General features: G+C 39.9%; 1 protein-coding gene across 1 annotated transcript in view; it reads right to left on the reverse strand.

Moving 5' to 3' along the window:
- Positions 1-6,268: 6,268 nt before the first annotated feature.
- Positions 6,269-24,203, reverse strand: part of ADGRG4 (adhesion G protein-coupled receptor G4) — a 182,763-nt gene continuing 164,828 nt past the window's right edge. Inside the window, 6 exon segments of the mRNA XM_077146785.1 lie at positions 6,269-6,526; positions 8,564-8,731; positions 9,665-9,766; positions 16,033-16,313; positions 18,759-18,837; positions 23,035-23,303. Coding sequence (XP_077002900.1) covers positions 6,399-6,526; positions 8,564-8,731; positions 9,665-9,766; positions 16,033-16,313; positions 18,759-18,837; positions 23,035-23,303 — 1,027 coding nt within the window. The 3' untranslated portion in view covers positions 6,269-6,398.

Raw genomic sequence — 24,203 nt, forward strand, 5'->3', positions numbered from 1 at the left:
AAACTAAAGAAAATGTCCCACCTGCAATAGATATGCACCTACAGCAATGGATTAAAATAACATGGCCTTTTCTGGGGTACATAACAGCTTCAGACCACCACACCAAGTATTATTGTAGACATCCATTTCTCCCTTCAGTTTTGCCAATGTTTGCCTCATATATTTTGGCACACCACGGTTAGGTGCATAAATATTTATTGATTGTTATTTCTTCTTGGTAGATTGCCCCTTTTATTAATATACAGTGTTCTTTTTTGTCTCTAATAACAGTTTGTCTTTAAAGTCTCTCTTATCCAATATTAGTATAGCTATTCCAGCTGAAAGTGCTACTCTTGGTTCCCCACTTCTGCACTACTCAACCTCCTGGATTTCATAGAAGTTTCCTTGTTGCTGAATCCACATATGTACTGCTGAGCTCTTTCTCCATTGTCAACCTCTTTTTCCTTGGCTTGCATGAAACCACGTACATCTGGTTTTCTTCCTAACTCTCTAGTCATTTACTCAAGGTGCCCTTTGCAGGCTGATTCACCTCTGCCTGTCCCTTCTCAGTTCTGGAACTACTTCCTACCTTTCTCCTCTACATACTCCCCCTCAGCAATCTCCTTCATTCCTGTGGTGACTTCAGTTGCCAACCAAATACTGATGACTTCCAAAATCTAGACATTTCCACCTGGCTGTCCTAAAGGCATCTCAAACTCAGAATGTCCAAAACTGAATTTATTATCTTTCTGAAAAAAATGCCTTTCATTATTTTCCATTTCTACTATCTCAGTGAGTGAATTGCATTTCTATCCATTCAGTTATCTGTGCCAGAGAAACTCATCACACTGCATATATTCTTAACATTACCAATTTTTTAAATTACAAAAGTTATAAAGTTACAGATTCTTTTTATAAAAATTAAAATCATACATAAGTGTATAAAATAAAAAGTGAAGGCCCCCACCAATCCTCTCCCTAAAGGCAAACCACTGTTAACAATGCTGTTTGCATCCTTGCAGGCTTTTTTCAGCACATGCATATGGATATGTATATGCAAAGAAATTGCTGTTTTCACACAAATATTATCTTACTATATGTAGTGTTTATCAATTTGCTGTTTAGCAGAAAACAGTATTGTGGATATCTTTAGATATAAATCATATTGATACAACTCATTCTTTTTGTTAGCTCCATATTATTCCATATTATGCAGAGCCTACATTTATTTAACCAGACTGATATTGATGAGCCTATAGCTTATTTCTGGTTTTCACTGTTTCGGTGTTTCAGTGAATGGACATGTCTGTAAACCTTTGTATCCCTGTGCTAGGGTACTAACATAGAATTCTAGAAGTGGAATTTCTGGGAAAAGTTCATGCACATTTAAGTTTGGATAGATATTGCTAAAACCCTAACCCTACCCCAATTCCATGGCCTGGTTTCTTAAGTTTACTAAGGACCCAGATCACACAGGCTGGAGAAGTCTGATACACTGTTAGTATGCCCCTATGCCTCTACCCCTTAAAGGGCCACCGTCAGAAAATTTGATGTAACCTGCTACGCTAGGTCTTTAATCTTCTCCTATAACTACCTCTATAGTTTTCTATTCCTCTGAGAATATGTGGGCCGAGGATTAAAGAAAAAAAAAAAGCCTTTCTAGCATGAACTAGGCTTTCATCAAAATTCACTGCAACTCAGATTCATTTCCATTTCTAGTCCCATGCTGCCCACAAACAAATGAGCATGATGGATGAGATGGCTAACATTTTGAAGGTAAAAACCATCTATATATCCGTCTAACTGCTAGTATGTCCCCTGATTTCAGCACTTTCATTCTATCAATGGAGCATATAATCCTTCAGTCTTACCTGGCCTCATGTCTAAGTGATACAGGGTGTAAGCAAAATCCTCAATCTTTTTTTTCCTGTGATGACTACTATGTTAACATAAGTAAATCTTGGAAACTTGGGAATTTGCCAGTTCCAACTTTTTCTTTAATTTACATAATCATTTGCATAGGACTGCCTATGTTACGGAAACATCTGTACTTTTCTTATGCATTTAGATGAGATTTCTCATTATTTCAAGTCACTATTTATTATTGATTTCTTGCGTTTCTTTTTATATGTCCACACCAAAGCCCTCCAACGTAGGGCCCTGAATGCCATATGCCGCGCCCTTTTCTGTGAATCTGAGGCTTTTCTAATCAGAACTGTAGGGTCCTAGAAATTGGAATCAAAATGCATTTTCAGTTATTTAGGGGAACTCTTCTTATGCATCGGGAATGAGAAGCAGGCACCTTTTAAGAACGCCAAAGAAAGCTGTATGGTAAAGCACCTTCGGAAAAAGATGCATAATCAGTTTTGAACTTCTTTGGAGACATGCGGCAGCACTCTAGATAAAAGTGAATTTCATTCTCATATATATATTAGTTTTCCTTAGAATGAGGCCACCTTGTGTACTCAGGAGCTCGAAAGATTACCTTTACTAACCACACATTTCTCTATCATTCTAGGATGCTTATCTTGAGTTCTGTATCCCTCCCAACACATCCTGATAACCTTAGCCTTTAAAAAACAAGAGAATACATGAATGATGCATGGAGGGTGGACGAGTGACCTCCTCTTTTAAGCACTATTGCATCCCCACTGAAAAATTTACTGAATTAGCCATTCATTCAAATGAAATGTATTCAGTCTTATGTTATGTATAGTGAACATATATATATATTTTTTTCCTCACTTGCTCATCCATTTCTAACAGCACCCTGATTTCCTTTACAGAATGATCTCTCCCCCAGTGTGAGTCCTTCTAGTGGGATGGTAAATTCAAGTTTATGTCTTACCACTATCACAACCTAAGGATTCCCTGAAGGTTCCTTCTGCCTCATCTCTCCTCTTGCTGCTCAGTACAACACAAAACCTAATCTCAGCCAATCAGAAGCAGTCTCTTGGGACTTTGAATCTTAAACTAGCATTGTTGGGATGGAAGAAATTGCTGTTTATTTCACCCAGTAGTGGTTCTCCTAGGAGAAGTTTTCCCGCTAGAAGACAATCCCTATGGCTCTTACTTTATAAACCTCTGTCCTTTTTCAAGACCTGTTTTCTTACCTCTCTATAAATTATTTGAATTCCCCAAACTCTTTTTAACACATTCCCTTTTCTAGTTAAATGGAATTTAATGAGAAATCCGTTTATGCTGCTGGCAACCAGAGAAATTTGATTCAAATGTTATGATAGGCACGAAGAGTACAACAGTAAACAGGACAGACAGGGTCCCTGTCCTCATGGAGAACGCAGGTCTCGAATCTAAGAAAAGAAATCCTAGATTAGGAGACATCTGTCATTGGTTTTATATATTCATGTATTTTAGACCATTCATTCATTTATGCATACCACAAATATTTATGGAGGCGGCCTAAGAGGTGCCAGTTATTCTAAGCAGAAATTTAATCCATTTCATTTCTTTTGTCCAATCAACAGAGTTATAACTCTAGGTCCTTCATGCTTTGATCCTAACTCCTTGCGTCCTGTAAGTAAATGTCTAAAGACCAGGACCAGAAACGCACTGATTAACCAGAGGCCTGAGCTTCCACTCCCAACCTTCCCATATCCAGGGGTGCAGGGGAGGTGGGCCATCACACATGTTCACCATCTTTGGGACTTCAGACAAAGCAGTCAGGAAGAAGGTCCTGGGCAGGAGCTTCCTCAGACTTGTCCCAGAGAGAGTTTAGTATTATCAGTGTTTGCCAGCCCAGCTTGTCTGTGGGGTCCCCAGGGCACAACAGAGAGTGGAAAATGAGAGCCTATGCATAAAGTGCTTTCGAAATTTGTTGATCTGTGCTTAATAATCTGTGCTATCCAGAAAAGGAGTTCAGCCTTATCCAAATTGTCCCCACCCCACTTGAGTACTCCACTCTCAGTGTGTCTAAATCTTGTGTCATTTCCTGCTCATGTGACACTTATCTTCCACCCTAGCCTTGTTTTAATCATTGATTATTCCACTGTGTATATCTAGTCCCCCAGGTAAACAATAAGCTGTTGGAGGTGGTGGCCTAAATTTGACATGCCTACTTCTTTACCTCTTCATCAGGGCTCAGTGAAGGCTTGGGGCTTGACTGTTGATTGAAAGTTGTCCAAAGACCTAGGGTCTCTTTTCCATAATCATTGGGCCTGTCTTCACACAAGTGTCAGCCATTTCTTGGGCCCAGAAAAAACAAACCAAAGGATGCCTGAAAGAGGTTTAATCAGTGTTTTCTCTGCAATTTCCAACTGTCGTCTAATTTGAAGAAAACTCATTTTTTTACTAATTAGCAGGAGGAATCATGACAGGAATCATGAACTTTTCTATAAAATAATGCTTCTCTTCTTGACAGCATGTCAGGTCATTAGATATAAGCTGTACATTCATCACTCCAGCAGCAGCTGAACAATCGGGATCTTATTACTTGCTGAAAATAAATACAATCATGGACAGTTTACAGCCAAAATGATCCCCCAAATCAAATAATTTGTAGAATGTATATATTTATAGATTTGCTAATTACACTCAAATCTTGCCCTGAAATCTGTTTTTGACTGAAGGTGACTTAAAACTACTGTCACTTTAAGGACATTTTGTAACCTTCAAGATACTTTGTTCATCATTTGTTTTAGTTCCTTCACAAACTCTCTCACACTCTCTGTCATCTTCATCTGCAGAAAAAAAAAGAAAGAAAGAAAAAAGGATTTATGAAATTGTACTGGGGACAATGGATATGGGATTTCCCCAGGACAAAATTTCATGGAAAAAGGAACTGACCCTGAAGGCATATATCCAGGGGTCTAAGGGCATACTTGCACTTTTTTTCATGATATGTGAGATGAGAGAGGGGACAGAGGGGATCTAAGAGCTTTTTACCAGTGCGTGGCACCAGGGCTCCAGTGTATTTAGCAGCTAGTATTAAAAGTGACTTAAGAAGATCCCTCTTTAATGGGGCAGACATAGTGGGTGAGGCCACATGCGGGTGAGAGGTAAGTGGGTGGGGGTTAGAAAGACAAAGGAGTTAAGAGGTGCTGTGTTTCACTGTGCTAGAAGACTTACAGACCTTTTCTCACTTAAGCCGTACTTCAACAATAAAAGGAGTATACTATTATTATTATATTATTACTGCCTCCCAAGGTCACACATCAAGGAAGTGACAGAGCTGAAATTTGAACCCAGCTCTGCTCTCTCCACAGCCCACTGCGCCATACATATTCACAAGGGTAAGGAGGAACTTGATTTATGGTATTAAAACCCAGGAGTATTATCTTTCATTTTCATTGAAAGGGTCTGGTTGTCTTTATTTATTTATGTATTCATTTATTTATTACTTGAAGAGGTAATATATTCTCTCAGTTCGAGATTCAAAAACACAGAGGTATAGGATGAAAAGTAAAATTCCTTTGCAACTTTGTCCCCGGACACACGGTTCTCTTTCCCAAAGGCAATCCACTCATACAATTGTTTGTGTTCATCTTGCAGAATGTTCATCTCATTAGGTGTTTCTACCCAAGGCCAAATGTGAGCAGTCTGCCTGGCCAGGAAGCCTCAGTGGCAGTGTTTTGGATGGCATTATGATGATCTCCCACCATGCTTAGCTACAGAGTTTAAACGAGAATTCATCTTCAACGTTCACTTTGCAGGCTTTGGGGGACACATCTTGCTTCCATCTCCCCGCTGTTCCCCTCACCCTGACCTGTCCTTTCCTCCATAGGAAGACCCATCAGCTTCAGACGTTTCCTGATTTGTTGCATTCCTTAGGCCCCTGCTTGCTGTTCCCTGAGGGACTGGCTTGGCTGAGAAAATTAATCCCACTAAAGAATTTATGGGTGTCTGTGGATTGATGGGCCACCCTTTTTCACAAAACGTGTTTACATTTTAATAAGGGGCTTCAGTCAAAGGAGTGACTTGAATAATGTGAATTTCAGGTACTTTGTCAAAACAAGTTAACAGGGCAGAGTTTTGTGGGGTTTTTCCCCAAAAGGTATAGATTTGTGGCTCTTCCTATCTATTTCTTCTGTGGGTATGCAGCCCACTGGGTGTTCTGCTACTCTGGCCATGTGAAACTGCTTGGCTCCCAGCACAATAAGGAACCTTGGTCTTCTTTTTTTTTACTCTTAGGATATGAGCACTTCCAGTTTTGGAAAAGCAAAGTCTCCAGTGCTGCAGCTATTTCTCTCCGAATAAACCACAATCTCACTAAAATCTTATCTAAAAAAAGAAAGAAAAAACCTTTAACGACGAATAGGAGGATTATCCTGAGTTTAATATTCACTAAGTATTATCTCATTCTGTCCGTTACAAAACAATACTTAGAATACAAAGTCGGGGCAGGCCGCTTCACAAATTCAAAATTTCCCCCACAGTGGGGAGGGGAGTGTCTCTGCCAGGCTTCATTGAAGAAATCTTTGTTGATGAGTGGGATTCATTTTGATTCCCGCGGGTAACATTCTTCTTACGTAGTCAGGCACAACGTCACAACCCAAGTTAGAGAAGCAGTAGGGATCTTCGTCAAACTCATCTGCATCAAAGAAAAGAAGGGCATCGGGGACTTGGCACGTAGTAGGAGAATAGGACATTTTTTTTTCAAATTAGTAATGAATAAAGGAACTAGAAAGCAAGTGAAAAGGCAAGTGGTGCCTTCCTTAGATAGTTGAATACAAATTCATGGTGAATTAATTCAACCTGACAGCACTGTTGAGGCCGTTACAGGCGCATAGGCTTTTTTTTTTCCCTGCAAAGTGAATAACAGACAGGGAACTGTAAAGATCTGAACTTAAGGGAAGATATTCATGTTCAAACCTTGGAGGCCTTCAGGAAGAGACAACATAAAACGAGAACATATACACACATCTACATCTAAGAATTTGGTATTTGTGCTCTGAAGGTTTGGCTGGTTCTCAAGTTGGAAAGTGCCTAGCAGCACAGGCAGTGATATTTTTTCCCTCTGGGCTAATATAATTGAGCTTCTGACAGCGATAAGTTTGATGGCAGCCAGCAGATTGCAGCTTTAGAACCCACAGAACAAGAGACTTGATTAATTACTGGCTACCCTCACTGGCTAAGTTACTGTCACAATGGACAAGTCCCTTGATGCAGTTCCCAGGTCCCTTGGCTCTCCAGGTCTATTGCTTGCTATAGCATCAAAATCCTGGACGTGGTATTTGCTTCTGCTCTTCCAGAGAACAACATGTACACATTTGAGTTGGATATTTGCTAATGAAACAATATACCCTGAGGGCAGCAGAGGAATCAATACTAACTAATCATTTTTCAAAAATGTTATTTCCCAAACACCCCCAACTGTCACCTACTTAGGAGCTTCCACCACCCATACCCTGGCTCCCCGGTACCTCTACCAGAACGTATCTGTGGGTTAGCTGGCTGGAGTGTAATGGACTCTTGTGGCCAGGGAAAGTTTTCATGTGCAACTCTAAGATTTTCATACAGAGATGGAGACTGAGACTCCGTGCACCAGGCAACCAGCCTAAATTGGAAAAATGTTGCCTCACACAGATCTGAAGCTGGTAGGTACTTTCAAGGTCAGGCATTATAGCTCCTTCATATTGAAAGTGACGAGATATAGCTCTGAGCAGGGGAGTGATGTACCCAAGGTTGCAGAGTTAGTGACAGAGTTGGATTTGTGCCAAAGCCTTCTGACTTTATGTTTGTTGCTTTTCTTGCCTGCCACACTGCTTCCAGGTTGGCTGCAGCTCTTGGAACATAGAGCTGTTTCTTTGAGCCAATGCAGTGAAAAATACAAGTGGATGAGGCAGACCTACCACCACCAATGAGAAGGTGGGAGAATGACTGCAGCCAGGCCACCAAAGGATGTGTGTGTGTGTATGCGTTTGTGTGTGTGTGTGAACTGGAGCCACCTTGGCCTTTAAGAGAGGCAACCAAAAGCCACAGCACCAACAGCCAATGGAAGCACACAACAAAATCATCACAGCATTGACTCAAAGTTTTTGCTCATTTTGCCTCACTCTTTACTTTGGGGCTTTAGAGCAATCCTTTCTCTACACTTTCCCTCCCAACACTCCAACCCGACCTCAAAATCTCTCTCTGTACCTGGAAATATATCTTCCTATGGAAGAAGGTGAACATCTAAGTATGATGTGTACTCCAGACCGTATTCTGGAGAGCCAGGAGACCTGAATTCTGGCACCAATTCTGCTGTTGATGTGCTGAGTGATTGCCCGTAGTCATTTTCCTTTTGCCATCTAAGGTTCCCCATCTGTAAAATTAAGGGACTGGACAAGATAAGGTCTAAATTCTTTCTAGTTTTAACAGCCCATGACAATAATTTTTAATTACTCATGAATATTTTTAACTACTAGTCTCTTCTCCATTGTTACTAATAATCCATCGAGTTTATACATACTATGTTTACTAGTTGCTTCCATACATACCTCAGCTAAGAATGAGCCCAGGTATATGCATGCACAAAGCTGAATTTAGTTTTGAAAGGAAAATATTATTCAAAACCAAGTACACGGCCTCAGGTTAATTCAATATCTCTGGAATAAAAGTGTTGGCAACATAGCCTTTTTCTTACCATTTGGGAAGCTTATGTCTGAAGGAGTGCTTTGTGCTGAGCCTAAAGATTTGAAAGTGGAACTAGTAGCAGTTGACTGGAGGGACGGTGTCAACAATTTGTGTCCAAAGGTTTTATTCAGTCTCTCTTGCTTATACCCAACATTTAGTCCACACCTGCTGCTCCCATCTGGAATGACACCAAAAAAGTTTAAAACTCAAAAACTCATTAAACTGTACTTTAAAATGAATTTTGGGAGGATGTAAATTATATCTCAATAACTCTGTTAAAAATATATAAAGCTCAATGCACAGTGTTCTTTCTGACTCAAGGGGTCAGTTTTTCTATGAATTTATGAGAAGTAAATTTATTCTCTAATGTGTGGTACCGAGACATCCAACTCACCAAGGATGCCCATTTTCCCTAGAGCATGGCACAAAGATCAGCAAGTTACTAGCATGCCTAGTGTAAAGGACAGGGATCTCCATGTTACTTATAGAACCATAGATTTCAGGCACTGCCTTTCCTAGAGGAAATAAACTGGGTTTTGTATTGGGACTGAGAAGCTGATTAAACTGGATGGAAGAGTCTTCTGATATATAGAAAATCAGTTTGTGGGGACTGGACATGCTATCCAGGGAAGCACCAGTTTTAAAAAGCAACATCAGAGGCCACTACAACTCCAACTCTGCAAGAAGGGCCATCAGTGGTTCCCAGCATTCCACCCCACCAGGTATCTTAGGAATGCTAAGTTCTCTTCACTTCCACTGCCACTCCTGGCTTCCCACATCCACTCAACATACTGATGACTATGGGCCAGAAAGACCCGAAACCCAGTGCCTGGCACATGGTAGGCACTCAATCAATGTTGTTTTAATTGAATCGAGCCTCAAGTTACAGCCAGGACAAACAATCCAAGGAACCTGGAATAAAAAGAAGCTTCACTAGGTTGAAATATGGCCCAAGTCACACTCTTCATCTGTCTTCATTCACCTCAGCACAAAAGTACAAATTATTTTCATGACACGGAATCAGCCTTAATGTTGATGTAGGAAATAAGTTAATCTGATCAGTTTTGTAAAAATTGTGAAATTCAAAACATTACCCAAACTGCAGTCTTACCAGAAGAATTATCCAGTTGCAACCACCCACAGCAGAGGTGTACCTGCCACTGCTCCCGCACACTCTCCTTCATCACACAGTGAAACACAAAAATGAAGAATCCTAGGCCAGGAGAAGAAATTCAGTCTTTTTCAGCTTCTGTCACCAGCTGTCAACAATGTAAGACTCAAGCCTGCCATTGCCACCATAGATACTACCCTCCCTCCAGGACTATTACTGACTTTCTGATTTCATAAGAAGCCTCCCTCCCAAAGGCAGTGATGGCAAGGTTTGCATCAAGACTTCATATCAACCACAGTTTTCTTGCTGAGCTTCTGTCCATTGTAGAGCATGAGCGATCAGGCCTGCTATGGTAACCAGCTTCAGAGATGGCTCCCACATATCCCACATTCACACCCTTGTTAGCCCTCTCCCACACTGTACCAATAGAATACGGCAGAAGTGATGGTATGTCACTTCCAAGATTAGGTTGAAAAAGACATTGCAAATTTCATCTTAGTCTCTGCCTCTGTCTCTTTTTGATCATTCACTCTGAGGGAAGCCAAGCCTTCTGCCTTGATGACACATGGTGAGGAACTGAGGTCTCTACTCCACGGGCATGAGAGTGAGAGTGTGCCATCTTGCAAGCAGATCTTCCAGCCCCAGTCAAGCCTTAGATGACTGCAGCCCTGATCAACAGCTTGACTGCAACTTAATGAGAGAACCTGAATCAGGACCACTCAGACAATTTGCTCCTGAATTCCTGACCCTAAGAAACTATATGAGATAATAAATGTTGTTTTAAGATAACATTTCGGGGGTGATTTGTTAAACAGCAACATAATATCAAATACACCTACCCTTTGGCACAATTCCACTGTTGGGAAACTATACAATTGCTGCCCAAAATTTCCACTGCTTGCCCTGATTTGGCTCTATAAGTGGGAGGGAGGTGCTGAGGGTATCTATCAGCAATACTGGCTGTTTCTCATCACCACCTCTAAAATATCTCCTTGGAAGATAAAAGTAGGAGTCAAGATGACACTGATTGCAAATGCCCTGGAGATCCAGTTGGATTTCTTAGGGTTGGGGATAGAAGTAACTCCTGTTAATTTCCTGATTTCTACTTAGGGCTCATGCCAAAAGTCATTTTACCCACAAATTCTTTCCTGATGCCTCAAACTGAAATTCACCTTGCCTGCTTTGAACTCCCATATACTTTGTTTCTTACTATGTTTGCCACATTTAGCAATTATTATTGCTAAACATAAATATACAAATATTTGTCACATATTGTCCATTTCTCCACTTTGCAGTCATGTCTTTGAGGGCTGAGGTATGCTTTCTTTTTATCTTCATATCACGTCTCCCTTTGCCTCCCAGTACTGTTTGGCAGTTCAATAATGTTTGTTGACTTGAACTCCAAGGTACTTGATGCACAGGCTCTCACAGCCTTCTGCAACTTTAGCAATAATTACTTGGGACTCAAAATATTTATTTTGACCCAAGTGCATTTGGTAACCTTTGTTCTCTATACAGAATTCAGCTTGGCCTCTACCTTGGCCAGTTATGTTAAAGGTTAATGATTAGTGATGGATCAGAGTGGTCTTAACTCATTGCAAGCTGAGCACAAGTCAATAGTGGATGCTCTCAAAGCTAATTTTAAATAGGGCATTACTGACAGCAAAGAATCTTGATTGAGGCAAAGAAGATAGTCTCTGCCATTTTGATCTGGTTTGACCATATCTCCACCAGCATTGAGTTCAGTTGAGGAAGCGCCATTTCAAAAGTATGGTGACACCTGAGACTCAGAGTTAGAGCCCTGAAGCTATTAAAGTCAGCACTACCCCATACAGGAACTGTTTAAAAAGTTGAAAAAGGGATCAGACTTCGACTAGAGATATGAATGAAACTGATCTGGATAGGACTAAGGTAAATCAGAATACAGGGTAAAGGATGATATTGTCCGTATTTTAAAAGTTCAACTTCTGTGTGAGACCAAAGGGAGAGATGTATATTTGATGAAAAATTTGTATTTTGGGTAGTGCATTACCTTATTTAACTCATATGGTCAATTTAGTTGAACACCATAAGTACCTGGAATCTTGAACAGGGCATGAGATGTTGTTGGTTTGTCCAGGTTCCTGTGATGCTTCAATATATCCCAGAGTAATTTGGGCAGTGAATAAAAAGTATTTGCAAAGTCCCCTTGGGGGACTAGGGAGAAAGGAAATATTCAACTTCCCCACATTGAGAATTCCTGATATTCTCACAAGCAGTGGGGGCAACCAAATCAGTAGACTGACCTCTCGATCTTGGGGTTTGCCCCTATGAAATTTATTCCTGCAAAGGAGAACCTAAGCCTACTTATAATTATGCCAAAGAGTCACCTCCAGAAAAACCTCTTTTGTTGCTCAGGTGTGTCCTTTCTCTCTAAGCCAATTCAGCAGGTGAACTCGCTGCCCTCTCCCCTAAGAGAGCACATGACTCTCAGGGGTGTAAATCTCCCTGGCAACATGAGACAGAGCTCACAGGATGAGCTGGGACCTGGCATCATGGGATTGAGAAAGCCTTCCTAACCAAAAGGTGGAAGAGAGAAATGAGATAAAGTAATGTTTCAGTGGCTGAGAGATTCAAAACACAGTCGACAGGTTATCCTGGAGATTATTCTTATGCATTATAGAGACATCCTTTTTTAGTTTATGGTGTATTCCAGTAGCTGGACGGAAAAACCTGAAACTCTTGAGCTGTGTTCCAGCAGCCTTGATTCTTGAAGATTATTGTGTAACTACATAGCTTTTACAATGTAACTGTGTGATTGTGAAAGCCTTGTGTCTAATGCTCCTTTTATCCAGGGTATGGACAGATGAGTAAAAAAAGTATGAATAAAAAAATAAAAATAAATACATAATAGGGGGGATAAGGGGTAAAATAAATTGGGTAGATTGAAATACTAGTTATCAATAAGAGGGAGGGGTATATGCAAATATTCTAAAAATGATCATGATGATGAATACACAACGAGCCATTGATTGTACACCATGGACAGACCGTATATGTGTGAAGATTTGTCAATTAAAAAATATTTTTAGAAACAACAACAACAAAAAGTATGGTGACAAACTGAAGTATTCCAGAATAGGGTGAATAAGAATAGTGACAGGCTTGAGGAAAAGCTAAAGGAGCTCGGCTGTTTTACCTGAATAAGAGAAAACTTGGAGAGGGGAATATAGCGTGAGGAGAGATGGTAGTTATAGTCACAGATCTGAAAGGACTGCCATGAAAAGGACAAATTGGGCTTGTTCTGCGTGGTTTCCAGGTTAGAACTAGAGGTAATGGGAAGAAGCTACAGAGCAACCATGTACAAATCCCAGCTAGTGTTCACTAACTATTTAATGGGCATTGCTCCCTTAGTCTCATTTGCACAATTTACAGACCAAGGTTAAGAGTCCACTCAATCTAGTAATCTTGGTCAAGTTCCTACAGCTAACACTGAGCTGGCAGCATCAGGACTGAATGCAGGTCAGTCTGACAGCCGAGCCCAAATCCTAACCCTGAATTATGACCAGTATAAAAATGAGAACTGATTAGAAGTTTAGTGCTCTCTTTTATGGGAAGGTGAATTCTCTGTCCCTGGAAAGTTTCAGGTAGAGATCAGTAACTTCCTAGCACGGATGGGAAGTTAAATTGAAGGTCCTCTCAGGTCCCTGGCCCCAAGCTCTGAGATTCTCTGATTCCAGGTGGGAAGCAGCAAGTCTGGAGGCTAAACGGAATGACGCAGCTCACTAACTCCCCCAAGGGATTTATCTCCATTTGTAACCAAACAACTGTGGTGACGAATTCAGCTGCCATCATTCTTTTTCTGAGCAGCAGTCACCTGCAAGGCAATGTAGTAACCCCATGAGTGCATGAGTGCAAAATCCAATCTCAGAGCAAACAAAACTCCGCCAGCTTCAGCAAAAGTAAGGGGCAACAGTGACATTGAGCACCTATTATTGCTCAGATTTTCTGCATGGAGTTTAGTTAGTTCTTCAACTTAAAGGTTATTCTGTGAATTCCAATAAGCTGCCTGCCAGTTCTCCCTCTCTGCCTGACAGTCCTCCTTTTCTTTCCAATAACAGATTGATCTGCTTACTCACTAGAACACAGGCATGAGGGAAGATGTCAGGTTTTTGTCACCTGCCTCTTATTTGTGCATTCCTCCTTCACAAATGGCTATTATGAGCATATTTTTTTTCCACACCTGGCCACAGGGCAGACCTCTCCCACCAGAATTGTGAGCTTGTCCTTTCTTTTAAATGGCTAATTTTTTCACGTGTTTCATTGTATTCTTGTTTGGAGGTCATTTGGAATGTGTGTGTGTGTGTGTGTGTGTGTGTGTGTGTGTGTGTGTGTGTGTGTAATGAGTCTAAAGCTCAGGGTTCTGAAAAAAAGGTCCCCAGCATGGATGGGAACAAGATGGCACATTCTGTCTGGCAGGTAGGACTATGTGCACTTGGTATTTGATTGACATAAAGCATACCTGACAGACAGATCTGTCTGTCTGGCAATGGGATCTAGGGGCCTTTGGTTTTAGTTCTCAAGAGATCTCCAGCTGGTTTCTGCTTGCTTCTCCCCATGTAGGCTACTTAGGAACTATTTTCCCTTTCCACTGTAGAATTGGAGGACATTTTCTATGTTCTTCTTTAAGCTGTAAACTGCTTTACTTTCTTGTTCTATTGTCAGTTTCTCTTTCAGCCCTCTTTTCACAGGATGAACATGTTTCTCCTCAGAATTAATGAGCCAAAGAGAAGACGAGTAATTGCTGAGGAAAAAATCTGTGCAGGCGCCTAGTTCCTGATCCAAATGCTGGTAGCTTCAAAGAGAAATAAGTGAGAGTGGTATAGAGTGCTCCTGAAAATTCCAGCCCTATTACCAGAGGGATAATAAAAACGGCACATGGAAGAATAGCTAATTTTCTGTCTTTTTATATTCCAATCAGAGTATGATTGTATAAGGTTGGCAGAATCTGATGGGACTGAAGGTTTCAGTTGGTCGACATCATTGGTCTAAAATGAGATGGTTTCTAGAGTCATAAAACATGAGGGCAAAATCTATGCCTCATATTATATTGCACACCCCTTTCCAACACTTTTTCAAGTGCCTGGCATATAATAAATGCACACCAATTCACATTTTCTATGGTTCCTCAGGTGAGCAAGCCTAATGACATACGGTTCTAAGGTTTTAAAAATGCTGGGTTAAAACAAATTTTTAGATTTTTTTCCAGGAGAATTTCACGTGAATTTTTCTATGCTAATGTACACTGTGCCATTCCCAAAATGAGAAATATAGTTTGCAACATTTCCCAAACTTATTTGACCATAAAACTCCTTTATTCCTGGAGTATATCAAGGAGTATAACCAGTGGACTGCAGTTTGGTATAAGAGTTTGTTGGATGAATTAACTGTGGAGAGGAGTAAGGGAGAACCTGACTCCATGGGCTGCCAAGTTAACCCAAGCTGCCCCATAGCCCAAAAGGACTGGGCCAAACTTGGGGATAAGAAGATGGGGTAGAGTATAAAACTCCTTGGAAATCATTCTGCATACCTTTCCCCAAGATTTTTAATAGGCAAAATCAGTTTAAAATGAATATCAACAATTATTCAGTAGTGTATTAACCAGGCTCCTAGCTTTTACAACTCATGCCATCTTTGGCATTTATTCACTTCATTGGTCATTTGCTACTTTAACCAGAAACTAGGAAGGAAATTAAAGAGCTCTAGAGCCCTTAGACAGCTCAAGGTCATCGAATTCAACTAATTGTGGTGACTCCCAAGGTCGGTTTATGGCAAGACAATGACTAGAAGAGCTCATTGCTCTTCGCCTTCATTCCTCTACATTCCTGTCCTGGCTCTTCCTCACAATATCAGGATGTCTGATGGAGTCAGAGTCTGTGGGGTCATAACTTTAATGATTTTATTGTCTTGTAACTGCTGTGTTTAACTGCAAAATGTTGAAATTGTTCAACCAGTTGTGCACGTTAAAATGTCAACACAAACGTTAACCTGTACATTTACAAACACCATGTGTTGATGCAATGAATGTTGTAAGAAGTTTTGCGAATCAGGGTTTGATACAGAAATTCCCAACTGGTTGAAGTTGGGTTATCAATTTAGTTTCTCCCTACAACCCTGGGTAAAAGACAGTGGACTGTGTATTCATTTAACAAAGACCTAACCTCTTGCTAATGTTTCCAATAGCTGTCTGTCAACCCATTGAGAACAGAAGCCTCTTAAAGTATTTCTTTTCCTCTTCTGAGTCTCCAAGAGGTGAGAATTTTCCAAAGCGAAAACAGCTTTGGTGGAGGTCTAGCTAGCCATGGAAAAGTTAAAGAAGCAGAATTTACCTTGCAAAGTATTTGAAATGGCAAAAAGATACAAGAACAGGATCCTCACAGGTCCCCAGGCAAAAAAGGCAAAGCCCCAAGTGAGGCCAAGTAAGAATGTCAAGCTTGTGGTGCTTTTGAGGTCGTGCAGGATCATCTTCCTACGAGTCTTTTGGCTTTGGGATTTCATGGAATTCAGCTGAGCAAGAACAGTGCAGAACATGGAGAAATTAATGAGAAATATGAGGCAAAAATAGGCCACAACTGAGATGTAAAAGATAGAATCGTCTTTAATCCAGCAACTGTAAGACACAAAGAAAAGAAGTCCATCGTGAGGTAGAGAAACATAAATTCCTCTTTTTCGGTGACACTTTGAAGATCATCTACTCAGTTTCATTTCACCTGAGGATACAGAGACCCAGAAAGATGAGTTCGCTTGAGTTCACTCACACCCACTAGGGTACAGAGCTGGGACTACAGCCTGAGTGTCCTGAGCCCGAGTCCAGGGCTGTTTTTCTTGCCAAGTCAGAAATCTTCAAGGATGTTTCTGCCCTACATATGCAGTGACTTCCCAGTCCAGTTCCCTAAGAACCTATTCTCTTCCTCAACAGCAGAAAAACAAATTATGCATTTCCTCCAAAAGTAGTGTCCCCCCCCACCTCACTTTACACCTGAGCTTTTATTTGCAGAATGAATTCTGCTTTGCATGATAAATTTCACAATAGAAGGACATGAGCAATGAATGGCTTTTGTGAATGCTATATCAAACAACGATGAGATTATCAGAATTAATGAAAATGCAGCAGAAAGAGGACAGCTCTAGTTGTACTGCTTTAAATATGATGTATATTTTAAACCTCCCAGCACAGTTACAGATATAGACTACAAAAGGTAACACTGGTCCCTGGATTGAATAATGGCTCTACCGTTTTCTATTAATAAGAAATATGCAGTGGTTCATATGAATAGAATATTTCATTTAACAACATTTCAAATAACTGAAGACACCACCTTTGATTTTTTAACACAGACATAGAAGACTAATTTAACTATGTGTCGACTTAGCTGAGATCTCTTTTCTGTAGCCAAGAAATAAATCCCTTTGGACCATGTTGTTCATGTTGGTGTGGATGCTTTCCTGTATGTATGAGTTTGTGTGTGAGTGTTGGGAGAAAGTGAAAAATAAGCATTTAATTTCCCTAATAGAGTCTAATACTCAGAGTTCCCTGACTCTCATCTTCAGCCCTGAATGAGGATAGAGAATATACAATAGCTCTACAAGTTTGAATAGAGAATCCTCTCCAAGATATATTGTTAAGCGAAAAGAACAAGGTGCCAGTGTAGAGCTACCATTTGGGTAACACAGTGAGCAAAAAAATCCTACAAGAATTTCATTGTATAGTCATAGACCATTGCTGGAAGGATACTCAAGAATTTGGTAACAGGAGTTGCCTCCAGGGATAGAAAGTGGCAGTTAGAGATTGGGGGTGGGGCTCTACCATCCTCTACTCTTTTGTCCTTTTGAGTTTTTTACCATGTGCATGAATTACCTCTTCAAAAAGAATTAATTTTTAAAAACCTCATAGAGCTGTTTGCCTCTTATTAACCCATTCATATATGAAAGTGTTTTTAAAGGGAGGAGGTGATTTTGTTCTGCTTTTGCTTTTTCTTTTTGAAGGGGACTTTTCATTAGACACTGGGGACTCTTTAAATCACAAACCAGGCAACGAAGGAGGACAGAGCGGGAGATGAGAAGGAAGGAAGGGAGAGAAGAGAGAAAGAAAGGATAGCAAGGAATTTTAACAAGAAGACATCTGCTGGAAAGGGCAACATAATTTTTTTTATGGGGGTACATGGTCCGGGAATCGAACCCGGGTCTCCTGCATGGAAGACAACATTCTACCACTGAACCACCCACGTACCCTAGGGGCAATATAATTTTTAACTCTCTGGAATCTTTCATCTCAATATGAAAGAAAAGGGAATCTTGAGAGCAGGACCTCTCACTTTAATTCTAGTTTACCGGGAGAAAACATCTACAGGGGAAGAGAACTTGAAGGGCAATGATAAAGAGAATGGATATGGGTAACGAAAAAAATCAAACGTGTGAAATGATATTGTGCAGCCTAAAGAGCCACAGAGTAACTACCTAAAAGAAGGTTCTGGAGAGGTGGAAGGGAGTAAATTGCTACTGTCGAGAGCACCAAAGAGTTGGGCTTATATATCAACAACAACAACAAAACAACAACAACAACAAAAAAAGAGGGAAATAAAGCTGATACAGTTTAGAAGGGAAAGCTGTGGAGTCTTCTCTGTTCTTTTTTGTTGAAAGTTAGAAAATGTTTCCCAACCTATCTCAGTATTTCCAAATAATGACCCCCCTAATTCCTTCCAAAGTTCCATAAGCTTGTAATCTTAGTAACTGTTAGTTATGTAGCACTTACCATGGACCAGGAACCACGCTAAGCACTTTATACACATAATCTCATTTTAATTTGGACCAAACTTAAAGAGCAAACATCCCCATTTTCAGAGGAGGAAGTGGAAATAAGAAGTAAAATAACTTGCCCAAGGTCATACAGAGCCCAGGCACTTAACCATTGTATGAGTGCAACTGTGATCACGTTTGCACCAGAAATGCTGAGGCAGTGTTCTTCTTGATACCAATGACAACACCAAGTCCCAAGTCCCAGGTCAGGAACACCCCATGACAACCTGACCTGAGAAGCAGAGATGCTGGTACTTACAATGGAGTGGATGGGTTCAGAGTTCCATACAGATCTCTTTTCACACTGAGTAGGATTGCCACCATAATTGCTGGGATTCCTAGAGTGGGAAAGCAAGCCAAAGGCGTACCATTAGGAAGTAGCGCAGGAACCCTGATCAATGACTGGGGATACTGATACATTGAGACACTGTTTAAATGAGCCACAGAAGTACGGGCATCAAAATACCATTGTTTGCAAAATGTTTGTTAATTATTCCAAGTTAAACATTCCTAGGAGTTTTCCAATCTGCTAAACTAAACAGTATGCCCAGGGCTCCAATACAATGCCCACTTCTAATTAAAATTAGTTCAAGTGCTAAAAAAAAAATTCAACTTGGCAATAGAAGTGTATAGTTCATTAGAATGCAAGTTTGGATCAAGCATTTCTTCTTAGATGATGGCCCGCCAATTTTTTCTCCCTTTTGACACTGCCCCCTAATTCTCACTATCTTTTTCTGTCATCTAGGTGGCAGGGCATAGGCAATCAGCTGCAGCCTTCACTGCTTTTTTGAAAGAGATGCTGTTCTGATACTCATTACTAGGTTGACATTTTGACTAGATCGTCCAGTAATCGACCAGTCAACTCAGCCAGACTATAATAAAGCAATCAGTCCAGTCAAAATGGTCAAATGTGGTGTGACTATAGACACAAAGTTTAAAAACCCAATTTCATGTACATATGCAAAATTTAAATTATTTTTTTATTCTAAAACTGAGTTTCTCCTAAACCAGGTTTGTACACCCATGCACATTTTAGAAGTTTTGTAAGATACTTTCCAGAGCTGTTCCAACCCTCAGAGTGCCAAGCTTCTTGAACAACCTCCCACTGTCCTATTCCATGATAAACAGGACAATCCCTTTATATCGGTATAGACTATACCAAGCACAGTGCCTGACATGCTATATTTTTAAAAATATCTATTGATGAAATGGAAATTAAAAAGAAATCACATTTACAATTTCCCCCAAAAGAATACACTATAAAGAAAGTGAAAATAAAACATATAAAATGGGAGAAAATAATTGCAAACAATACATCTGATAAGGGTTTAATAATCAGAATATATAAAGAACTCCTGCAACTTACAACCCAACAACAACAACAAGACAAATAACCCAATTAAATAATGGGCAAAGGACTTGAACAGACATTTCTCCAAAGAAGATATACAAATGGCCAATAAGCATATGAGAAGATGCTTAATATCATTGGCCATCAAAAATCACAATAAGATACACTTCATACCCACTAGGATTGCTATAATTAAAAAAACAACAGGAAATAATAAATTTTGGTGAGGATGTGAAGAAATAGGAATTGCTGATGATGGAGCAGCCACTATTGAAGTCAGTTAAAATAGAATTATCATATGATCCAGCAAGCACATTTTTTGGTATAGACCCAAAAGAATTGAAAGCAGGGACTTAAACAGATATTTGTACACTAATATTTATAGCAGCATTATTCCCAATAACCCAAAGGTGGAAGTAACCCAAGTGTCCATTAACAGATGAATGAATAAACAAAATGTGATATATTCACACAACAGAATATTATTCAGCCATAAAAAAGAATGAAGTTCTGCTGCATGCTGCAAGATGGATGAATCTTCAAGACATCATGTTGAGCAAAATAAGCCAGACACAAAAGGATAAATGTTGTATGACTTCTCTTGTATGAAATATCTAGAAGAACCAAACTTCATAGAGACAGATGGTGGTTTACAGGTTACCAGGGATGTATTGGGGTTAGGCAGGAAGAGGAAATTATAGCTTTATGGATGAGAAGTTTATTTTTGAGGTGATTAAAAAGTAGGGGTAATAGATGTCAGTGATGATAACATAATATTATTACTATAACTAATATGATTGAATTATACACTTGAATGTGGTTAAAACAGGAAATTTTGTGCTCTATATTGGTTATTGCAATACAATTTTAAAGTAAGTTTCTGAAGGTCTGAAAGAAAAATATATATTTTAAGGTAGGAAGGTGGGGATGGAGGGAATCCTCACGTTTAAGATGGGAGTTGTATGAAGGTTCTCAAGCTCTGTTTACACTTTGGATAATTTTAAAAAGTAACCCCTACTGGTTGTTTGTCATAAGGCGGACAAATCTACTCCCTCTATTTAAATAAAGGGGGGAAAACCCTTTTCAACAGGTTACTCTGGCGTTAGGGAGATACCGCTTCAAACATAAACAGATGCTAATATTCATTTTCCTTACAGTTGATTGCATTTGTCTAGTTTTTAAATGTATTGAAGTTGTCTGTGGGGTGCCATTCCTCACGGTGCCCTGGAGAACTTGTGTGCTTCCTTACAAGCAGGCAAAGCTTGAATTGCAGCTTCTCTGAGTTGTTGGCAGAATGCATTGAGATCCTCTATGAACATGAGGACAGGAGCCCTGGAAGAATGTGCTCCAAGGCCATCCCCCATTTGCCTCCTAGTCTCTCTTGGGAAGCCATCATAAGACAGTTTCTCATCACTTTCCAGCTTCTGATGGGGTCCGGGGCTTTTGGCCCTGTCTCCTCAGAATAGTACTGTAGAATATGAAAATCTGCATAACTGCAGTCTAGAACTGACCTCTCAGCAATGGGGCACCCCACAACTCGTGTTACTGTCATTTGGCCCCTTTGGTTTGGATGTCTTCCTTTTTAGTGTTTAGGACAAAGACTTGGGAGCTGGCAGCTGTAACTACTCTTCCTTTTGCTGTCTATGAATCTAAAGTGGCTCATTATATTTTTACAGGTCAAACCAGTCAAGCCTTGGCTGTCTTGGTTGGCCTTCTTTGCCTTGGGTGTCTACTTGACACACCTCAGGTTTTTCCTACCTCTAAGTACTGAGCCATAACTTTCCTGCTTCTCCCTACATCCCAGGAAGTGTGTGTGGAGTGAGACAATGAAAGGGATAAGACATAAGGAGCAAACCCAGTGGAATGCCAGCATTTAAAGAGCAAGAGACGGAGGAAGGGTCTGAAAGGAAGGCTGAGAATGAGTAGTGATGAAGGAAAAGGAAAGCCGGGATCGGGCAATATTTACAGCTCTTTCACAATTAGCCCTTTGTGAGGTGTCCACTTTTTGTATTGTTCATGAAGCCTCTTCCACAACATTTTTCAATCCTCCAGTTCAGTCAAGATGAGGGATGCCAGGTATAAAGGGGGAAGTGTTTTGCTTCTGTGTTTCTGATAGCATTCCAAAGTGTACTAAAACAATGTTTTGGATTATTCGTTATTTAGTAGTTGTCTTCTCTGCCCCTCCCCCCATATTAGTATAAATAATAGCACTAACTGTGTACCCAACAAAAGCAATGCACTATGCTAATAAACTCATTAAAAGGATGAGTAACTAATTGGGAAGCTATTGCCTTTGTAAAGGTAGTAGAAGATAAAATCTATCTTCCTAAGCATCCTATGTACCTCACACATTTTCTGAACCCAGGGTCTGCTTTGAATAGGCAGTGGAGTTAAAAAGGAGCGGAGTTGACCATGTCAGTTAGAAATACAGGGAAGCATACTAATGAAGTGTCATTTACATTGGAAATTTTCATGCTCAGTTTCATTCCTGGTTTCCTCCACAGGACAGAAGCAATAACCACAGTCATAAATGGTGCGACTCAGGTCATGTCTGACCCAGCACCCTTTCACACATTGCAAGTCAGCTCATTATTCCTTAAGCAATATAGTTATATCACAGGTTAAAAGTACACACTATGGAGACAGGATCCCTGGTTTCAAATCTCGGTTCTGTCACTTACAAGCTGTGGGGTTTTTGGCAAATTATCTCATCTCTCTGCGCCTCATCTATTAAATGAGAAAAATGATGGCGCCTATCCTATAGATGTGGTGAGTATTAAATGAGTGTATAAAGCACTTAGAACACAGCCTGGCACATGTAAATGCTATGTAAGTGCTAGCTGTTATAATATCAGTAAATATTTGTTAAGAGTATTACATCTGGGAAGGGAGGGATCAATATGATAGGTTCACTACTGTCAGTTCAACATTTAGCACGGTATACAAGCAGCTGCTCAATAAATATTCATGGTTCTACTCCCCACCAGAAAGTTTAAAAGTTGACTTTACAGAGTAATGTAGGCAGAAAAAATAGATGCACATCCAAACAACAGTAAGCCAATCCTTAATTCCTTACCCATGATAATAATAGAATTTGGTTTTGAGTGATGTGTCTAATTGAGCTAGAATTAGAAAGACACAGATTCAAAAAAGAGACATCAAGGACAATGGCAGAGTTACTTACCCCAACCAAGTAGACAAAATTTAAGGATATAATTTCGAATGTATATATTGAAGACTTTGACTAGAGCAAAATACATATGAACCGCCTCCAGTGCCATCCAAGTGAAAGAAACAAGTAGGAAGTAATGAAGAGCCATTGCTGCTGTGATACAGAGTCCCGCTTTCTGAAATGCTGATGACCAGGAATTGACCAGAAACACGAGATTTAGCATCAGTAGTGCTGTGCACAGGTTGATCAGGATTTTGGAAGGAGAATCTTTTCGAAGTTTGCTAAAAGAAAAGGTAGAAGATTAAGTTAGTAGCGTTTCTGTTTTTAATACATTACCACATCTTATCAGAGTAATAAGTGAAAGAGTGAAAGAACTCCTTATTAAAATTAAATTACTCATATTACTTTATATGTACTGAATTTTAGAATCTCCCACCCTCTCCCCAGATAGAATCAAAGTATCCCAATATAGTGAACTACACTAACAAGAATAATAAAAGCATCTCAGCTTGGCAGCCCTCTTGTTTTCTTTTTCCTTTTCTCTTTTGGTGAGAAGAAGGGAAGAGTTTCCTGGATACTATGATTCTATCATCACTGCTTCAGTAGACCCAAGTACTGATCTACATATTACCAAATAGACAATAGTTATGAAACCATTTCAAGTAATTACCTAGATATTTCTAAAGATCCGGACATTTGGCATCATGCAAATACGACCTTACATCTCAATAACTGAACACTTATTTCATCTTGTAGAATCTGATTTAGTATTTTCTAAATAAAAAAAAATACCCATTTGAGGGGTGCAAGGGTAGTTCAGTGGTAGAATTCTCATCTGCCATGCGGGAGACCTGGGTTCGATTCCCGGCCCATGCACTTCCCAAAACAAACAAAACAAACAAACAAAAAATTCAACAAATGGTGCTGCAATAACAGGATACTTACATAGAAAAAGAATGAAACGTGACTCTGCCACACAGCATACAAAAAGAAATGTCCCTTTGAGTTCCAGCAAATATTTATTGATTTAACTTTTGCAAGTTTTATTTTGTGTATATGTGTTTTCATACATTGAAGTAAATAATAAAGTGCACAAATCTTAAGAATACAGCTGGATGAATCTTTATATATGTACACATCTGTGGAACCTCCATCCAGATCAAGAGACAGAATATTTTCAA

The sequence above is a fragment of the Tamandua tetradactyla genome, chromosome X (assembly GCF_023851605.1).
Source record: "Tamandua tetradactyla isolate mTamTet1 chromosome X, mTamTet1.pri, whole genome shotgun sequence".
Taxonomy (NCBI): domain Eukaryota; kingdom Metazoa; phylum Chordata; class Mammalia; order Pilosa; family Myrmecophagidae; genus Tamandua; species Tamandua tetradactyla.